Below are 8,232 nucleotides of genomic sequence, written 5' to 3' on the forward strand. Positions count from 1 at the left end.
CTATAAGGCCTCTACAAGCGTGTACACTTGCCTTAGGGCCGGTTTACATATTGATTAGTGTTTAGAATGAGTTCATAAATTTGCTACTAAACTTAAGGACAATCTCGGTCGATCAATGTTCGAAATGACATTGATATGTCACAGATTTCAATTGTTTGGTTGAGTTAAATGTAATGCCCGTGTTACAACAACGCTATATGCTACATTTAATTACTTTTTAAACTTAAAAACTTTAAAAACAAAGCAACAAAATTTTTTTTTTTGAAAATTGACTATGCCATTTAGTTCTCTTAAAAGTACTTAACCATACCCCGAAGTTAACGGAATTCAATAAAAACACGGTGTATAGTGTTATTACAACGTTTTCATGCCAACAAAATATGATTAACAGGATGTTAACAGGTCAAATAAAACGATCACTTTTAACCACTAAGCGCCACTTGCACCATCCCACTAACCCGGGGTTAAGCGGTTAAACCGTTAACCCATTGTCAAATTGTATTGGTAACCATGGTCACCCAGGTTTAACTGGTTAACCCCGGATTAGTGGGATGGTGCAAGTAGCCTTAGGGCATATGAACATTTATTAAGGAAAGAAAAATATGTCAGGGTTCTGGTTGTAAACACATTTCGTTACGTGAAATGCAGCTTCGCAGATATCCTTGTAGGAGTCCGCTGGAAAAGAAGTAGACATAACAGTTACTATACTATAATTTACACTGGTGAATTTAGTGTATCAATTCTGCTTTGTAAGAAATATAAACACTCAATTAATGGTTTCCTCATGATGTTTTTCTTTACCAGTAGGTAAGCATGTGTTGAATGTGTAATGATATTCCACGAAACTTAGGACCATTATTCTAATTTATGGGAATAAAAAAACCGAAGGGTTCCGTACCATAATGCAAAAAACGGTCACCCATCCAAGTACTGACCCCGCCCGACGTTGCTTAACTTCGGTCAAAAATCACGTTTGTTGTATGGGAGCCCCACTTAAATCTTTATTTTATTCTGTTTTTAGTATTTGTTGTTATAGCGGCAACAGAAATACATCATCTGTGAAAATTTCAAGTGTCTAGCTATCACGGCTCGTGAGATACAGCCTGGTGACAGACGGACGGACGGACGGACAGCGGAGTCTTAGTAATAGGGTCCCGTTTTACCCTTTGGGTACGGAACCTTAAAAAACGCTGCTGATGTAGGTACTCAAGAGCATACCGCATAATATGTAGCGGTAGGCATACTAGGTATTCATAAACGCAAGTCACGTGGGTCGATGTTTCAAAAGCACTGGTTGACTTTGACTTGTTTGTACTTCCTCTTTCTTTAAGTACAAATGCCAAAGTTCATGCTTTCTGGCTATATTATGAACCTAAGAACCTAAGAGTCACGTATTCTCAAGCTATGTTACACTGGATCGTAGATAGATAGATAGAATACTCTTTATTGGCACACCTCAGTAAAAAGATACAAAAGAAAAGAACAATTGATTAAATGTAGAGGCAGACAACAGGCGGTCTTATCGCTAAAGAGCGATCTCTTCCAGACAACCTTTGGGTAGCGGAAACAGAGAAACAATCGAAAAAGTAGGTGTTGCAAAAACATTATGGAGCCTACGTTCACACACACAATCACATTGAATAAACATAGACATATACGAAATACAAATAGATATACATAAACATACATATATAAATATATATAAAATAAACCGGGATATAACTAAAAATATGACAGCAACATGTCAGCCACAGAGTAACAATAACTATGGATCGTACTAACTACAATGAACATATAACTACGGTTTAATTAAATTGATTAGTTGGCGCGACTTCATATAAATTGTCGGGTTCATATATGAATGGTGGTGAAGAATGGTGGACAAGAATTAGACGCATATCTTTAGAGCGTGGGTTCCCATCTCTGTATTGGTGGATACTATGTAGATCATCATCATTGGCCACAGCGTCTTGACAGATGATGGTTGCAGCGACAGTTTATTAAGAAGAAGAGGTCTGTGTGCCGTCGGGGATCGGAGGTGCGGCACACCTCGTCATAGGGCGTGGGTTCCCTTCTCTATATTGCTGGATAATATATAGATAGATACCTAAATACGAATAGGCACTTACGAACTTTCTTGCATGCAGTCAAAGCCGCCTTTGCGGGCTCTTTGATTTCCTCCGGTAAGAGCATGTCCGCCTGCTTTATCGCGGCATCGTAGCTCAATTTCCCGTTTTTGACCTGTAACGTGCACTGTGTAGTGACCGAACCATGACTGGTATTTACCCCCAAGCCGAAATAGATAATATATCTTTAAGCATCGCTCTGTCATCTTAGCGTTTATCTAGTAATTTAATACACATTCTACGGATACTACTTCCCAGGGTTTGTTATGCCATTTTTTGCTTCAGTACTATTCACATAGTATGTACAGTCGACGTCAAAGATATGTTTACACTTTTGCACCTTGTTCCTTTATATCTTGTTGTCTGTTTGTAGGCGAAAAATGTAAACATAATTATCGTTGACGTCGACTGTACAAATTGTACATACTTGACTTCTGCCCGTGTCATTCATATCATAAATTAGTGTCATCAAACCTACTTAAAATCTTAACGCAAGTGATAAATGATTTATCGGTCCAACAATTATTATAATTTATAAGAACAAATAGGTATAATGTAGGTATTTATTCGTATGTAAAAAGTTTTTCTTAACTTACAGTGCCAGCCATTTTCATAACGCAAGCCATGTAACACATAACTTCTTTCTCCGCGATGAACTCCCCTTTGGCTAGAGGATCTATTTTTTCTGAAAAAAAAAATATAAATATAAATTTTCAAATCAATGGTTTACCGCCTTTATCAGCACCTCTCTCGGTAGGGCATAAAAAAAATGAAAAACCGTATGAATTAAATTAAATTTTTGACTTTTTTAAGAACTTTGTTAAGAAATCGCCGCTTAGGCACTTATATTTTAGGTGTAGGTACTAGTATGTTGCCTAATTACTCACCATCTGCCGCGTTGTTTTTTGGTTGACAAGTTTTTCGTATGGTTTTCCCGGTAGCTTTTATCTGCTTCATGGTCATCTGTTGGAGAAAAAACATTTAATTTTGTAAAAGACCTCGTAATGTTTTGTTTATTATCTTTTGCCTCGCGTTATAGTTTTAATGTAAATGAAAGTCATGTGGGGTAAGACAAACATTGTAAATTTTACTTGGGGCAAGAGTAACAGTATGAGGATTCCCTACAAGTGTTAGACTTGCCCCAGTGTTAGTCTTACCCCATCTGACCTTACGTAAATAGGCTATACGACTAAGCCAAAAAGTGAGTTTGGTCTATAGGCATTTTCCGCGTAGTGTCCAGAAGAGGAGCGTTTAAAAGTTAGTTTTGTAAAAAAAAACCGGCCAAGTGCGAGTCGGACTCGCGTTCCAAGGGTTCCGTATATTACCCATTTTTTAACAATCAGTGCCGGATTAAGATATGTTGATGCCCTAAGGATTTCTAGGTGCCCCCTCTCCCTCGGGTCATCAAGATTACATTGATTTTTTGGTAAATTGAGAGAAGTTCATTGCCGCGTTACAGCTGAGAATGGAAATCAGTCACATCATTTTATCACGAAAATTGACAGTGCCGCAGGTCAAATGTTGCAACAGAGTACCTAATGCTGTTGCAGTCGCCACCCGAATGTCACCTTTATCATAGCTTAGAAAGCAATAGAAACGCGAGCGAAGCGAGCGCGGAAATTTTTCGATATAAAAACGCAATATGATAGACAGTTGTAAATTTTTACTTTTAGTATGGAAATCAGTCACATCATTTTATCACGGAAGTTGACAGTACTGCAGCAGTAACGTTGCAACAGAGTAATGTTGCTGCAGTCGCCACCCGAATGTCACCTTTATCATACCTTATAAAGTTATTGAAAACGCGAGCGAAGCGAGCGCGAAAATTTTTCGATATACAAACGCAATTTTACTTTTAGTCCCAACCAGGCGCGAATCCAGGATTTCATACAGAGAAGGGATGGGACAGTTTTCTATCAGCCTAGCTTCGCATAGGGCTCGATATTTCTTAGGCTTCGATATTCGAGGTTGTTTTCATGCATAAAATATGCAAGAAAGCAGAGCTTGGAATTGAATTGGCGAAGTGTGAGAAAGGCAGTAGGCCTAGCTGCGAAAGAGGAAAGCTTGGATTTGGATCCACGCCCAAGTGTAATTAAGGCAGAAGGCCTCGCATAAGACCTAACGCCGAACCGCAAAAGAGTGGGTTGAAATCGAATCTATGCATGTAATCACGACTCTTCTACTGCTACCGATTGTTTCCCAAAGAATTACGCGCCATTATTTTTGCAAATTAGCTTTTGGACAGCTAAAAAAAATCGTGTGGTAAAAACGATGTGTCTGTCCCTAATTTTAAAATTTGTTCACCTTTTTCAACCTGGCATTTTGGTGCCCCTCCTGAACGTGGTGCCCTAAGCACGTGCTTATTTTGCTTATTGGTTACAAAGTCTTTATTAATTCAACCATTAAAGTCGACGAGTACAAAAAACTTTAAGCTAGCTCTCAATTTAACATTTTTTTAAAACATTTTGTTTTAATTTGACCTTACAATTACTCGTAAGTAGGTAAGACCGTTAAATATTTAAAATGATTATCTTATCAGAAAATTATCACCAATTACTCTAAGAAAACTACTACTCTAAGTAATCCGGCACTGTTAACAATGTATTTTTTATGTGAAACGTGAGTGAAATCTCTTTAAAAAATCCGTAGGGGTCGGATTAAAAACTGTAATTAAGTCCGACTCACGCTTGACTGTACATTTCTAATATGTTTTCCTTTCATCTATAGGTATAGACCTATTTTAAGTATTTTTTTCAAAATTTTAGACCTAGTAGTTTCGGAGATAAGGGGGGGAATGGTCATTTTTTGCCTATTTTCTTGAATAACTTCTAAACTGTTGATTCGAAAATTATAAAAAAAAATCATTTGAAATCCTTACAATAAGCTCTTTCATTTATTTTAATCATTTATTTACATACAATATATATACAGTGGTACTACTAAACTAAATTAATAACTAGCTTAAATCTAAAATAGGCCCTTGAGGCATTTGATATGTAACATAATATAGTTTGAAAAAATTTTTTTTTTTTCATTTTTTCATTTACCCCCCAAAAGTGGCCCCCATGTTTAAAATTCATTTGTTTACGTTACATGTCCGTATTCGGGTCACAAACTTACATATGTGTACCAAATTTCAACTTGATTGGTCCAGTAGTTCCGGAGAAAATCGGCTGTGACAGACGGACAGACAGACAGACAGACGCACGAGTGATCCTATAAGGGTTCCGATTTTTCCTTTTGAGGTACGGAACCCTAAAAAACCGCCTCATTTAGCTACGTGCATGTTTTTTTTCTAAGATACCTATTATTCGATTCTACTTCCGTCAGATTCAAATGCTTGTAATAAACCTGCTATCTATTATACCCCGGAAACTTCAAAATTGCGAAATAAATGTGGTCCGCGCACCGCGAGTAAAACATCTCGTACAAAAGATGAGCGCCCTGTGACGTCACAGGGTTGACAGGGTGCGTATTTATCACAGGGTGCGGGGCGCACGGCTGGGCCAAAATCATGATAAATAAGATTTTGGTTATTTATGCCGTAAAAAACGCGTTAAAATATATATGTAGTTGCCATTTGCCATATTTACTTCATACATTCTTGTTATAACGTAAAAATGTAATAAGTGTTTAAGTAGTACAAATAGAATATGTAAAGTAATATGTTCGAATTTTAAGTTTTTAAACTCGCATATCTTTAAATAGGCCAGTCAAATTAGATTTTTTTAGGAATTAGATTTTAGGAATTAATTCCCAGCAAGCTGGAAATCGTCTTAATACCTTAATTTGGTTCTAAATTAGTGTAATCCGAGTTTGCTCCATTCCAGGAGTTGTGGAAAAAATTTTTGCTCCTTTTCAGTTTTTTGCTTGTAGTTAAAAAACGGTACGTCCGACGGAAAATTTGCTGTAATCATGATAAAAATTGATATCTGTGGATCCGAAAGACACCTTAATGTGAATTCGTAGTCAAAGATTGTAAAAAATGGCCGCCATTTCGAATTTCTTTATAATCGTGTTAAAATCCGATTTTTTTTTCACCAGTGTCTGATCGTCTGATCCACAACAGCCTTGCTGTAATTGATGGTGGATTCTTTCTACATCGAGTAGTTTTGTCAATGTATTCACACCTCCTGGGATGGAGAAAACTTGGATTATATGCATTTAGGACCAAATGAAGGAATTAAAATGATTTCCAGTTTGCTGGAAATTAATTCCTCGAAACGCTTTTTTTTGGATCTAATTTGACTGGCTTAAAAATTTGGTATTTCACATTATAGCATAAGGTACATACCTAAACCATACCATATTAAATACCTAAACATAAAGTAGTAGTAGATCCTGATAAAGTTGTAGTTTGCGCACGATACACAATGGAGACAGGTACAGAAGAATACACAACATTAACACATAGCTAGGCAGAGATAAAACAACTAGGTATAAATAAATAGTTGAATATATTTTGAATATGACAAAATAATATTGCTCACCGCATCACAAAATGTTATGAAAATGAGATATTTGACGATCACGATGAGCATCATAGTTGCTTATTACTGGGGACTCTAGACAAGACTGACATGACGACTTTCTGGAAACTTGCACCGAGTTTGTGCGCTTTATAATGACTTTTGATAATTGTGCAGTGATGAGATACAAAGCACTTAGGTAATAAAGGTGTGACAATGATTTAGATTAAACTTCGGATTATACGAGTAGACATATAGGTACCTGGTACATAACTATACGAGTACCTAGTGATAAGATTCCCACTTTCTGGCTGCTACTGCACTATTTACTCTTTTAGTAACTAACTTAAATAAATAATTTTACTTAGGTACCAACAGTTAGAAAAATAATCTACTTACCTATAATAAATATAAAATATTAGGTCCGTCATACGTTAATCGGATGTCTTTAATCGGTATCTTTTATCTGATTGCACCATTGTATTGAGTTTTTCAAAGATTTAAAAGATGATTCGACTCCGTCAGTTTGTCCGTCTGTCATATCAGTAAATATCTTGGGAACTACTTACGCACTCGATTAAAACATTTTCATAACACGCTGGTGGATGGTAGCAAACATTCGTATGGTCAAAGAGAATAGATAGTATAGAGGGGTCCTGTCATAGTAAATTTTGTAGTCGCAGTAAATTTACTGCCATTTATCGACACTCGACTAAAACTCAAAATGAAAACGTATAAAATTATCAACAAAATTATATATGAACAAAATGATTTTATTATTTTTATATCGTTTTGACCCATGTTCATTCACTGATATCTATGTGTTAAAATTGTTAAATATGGAACGGTGTCGTCACGCCATCTAGCCGAGCATAGGCTAAAGGTGAGTGCGCCATCTATCCGAGAATGACTTTTTCTTGATTTCCGAGGCACGTTTTTTCCTTAGACTTTATTCATCTTATACGAAGTTACATATGTCTTTGGTATGGTCATATGACTACATACACCCTAGAAATTTTGAATGATTTAGGTATAATTTCCCAGTCTTGCGCTTCAATCCTTTTTTTTGTCACGCTATGTTTGTCACCCTATTCACACTGTGAGTGAAACCACTGGTTAAGTAATTAAGACGTGTTACTTCGCACTTCCTCGTCCATTGCTTCTCATCTCTGACCTATAGGTAGGTAGGTACCTACTAATTATGATTGTGTACACTTTGGTTATATTATTTAAACAAATCGGGAAAACCTGTACTAGGCCTAGAACTGTTTTAGGACACTTTTCTAGGACACCTAATTAAATTTAGTAACCACGTTGCAGAGATATTCGATTGTTGTTAATACTTGCTAAGTAGGTATACTTTATTTTTTGGATTAGGTTTTTGAATGAGATTTTAAATAAACGGAGAACTGAATACTCTACTACTTGTAAAAAACATAAAATATTTTCAAAGAAAGTAATTTAATTTGTTCTTAGAAATTTTAAATGCCGCATACTACTTCATGTACGTATAACTTGGCGCCCTTGGCGGGGCATTTAGCGTGGATGGATTCTGTGCAGGGGGATTTATTTAAGTTTCAGTTGGCTTTTTCTATTAACAGTTGGCTAGGCCCCCAGGTTTGAAAATGAAATTGGAT

The 8,232-nt window shown here is 36.4% G+C and overlaps 1 protein-coding gene across 1 annotated transcript; it reads right to left on the minus strand.

Annotated features, from left to right (window-relative positions):
• Nucleotides 1-537: 537 nt before the first annotated feature.
• Nucleotides 538-6,777, minus strand: LOC134796886 (general odorant-binding protein 72-like). The gene is made up of 5 exons (XM_063769090.1): nucleotides 6,617-6,777; nucleotides 3,014-3,089; nucleotides 2,723-2,811; nucleotides 2,130-2,241; nucleotides 538-675 (listed from the first exon to the last, which is right to left on the minus strand). The coding sequence occupies exons 1-5, from the start codon at nucleotides 6,668-6,670 to the stop codon at nucleotides 587-589; spliced, it is 420 nt and encodes a 139-aa protein (XP_063625160.1). The 5' UTR covers nucleotides 6,671-6,777; the 3' UTR covers nucleotides 538-586.
• Between the last annotated feature and the right edge of the window lie 1,455 nt (nucleotides 6,778-8,232).

Source organism: Cydia splendana, chromosome 14 (assembly GCF_910591565.1).
Source record: "Cydia splendana chromosome 14, ilCydSple1.2, whole genome shotgun sequence".
In the NCBI taxonomy this organism is placed as follows: domain Eukaryota; kingdom Metazoa; phylum Arthropoda; class Insecta; order Lepidoptera; family Tortricidae; genus Cydia; species Cydia splendana.

Bases quoted from the DNA above. Each gene is read 5' to 3' on its own strand.
- LOC134796886 (XM_063769090.1), bottom strand. From the start codon at position 6,670: ATGATGCTCATCGTGATCGTCAAATATCTCATTTTCATAACATTTTGT. The intron at 3,090-6,616 runs GTGAGCAATATT...TTTCTCCAACAG, and splicing joins TCATAACATTTTGTGATGCG to ATGACCATGAAGCAGATAAA. The intron at 2,242-2,722 runs GTAAGTTAAGAA...TGCACGTTACAG, and splicing joins TTATGAAAATGGCTGGCACT to GTCAAAAACGGGAAATTGAG.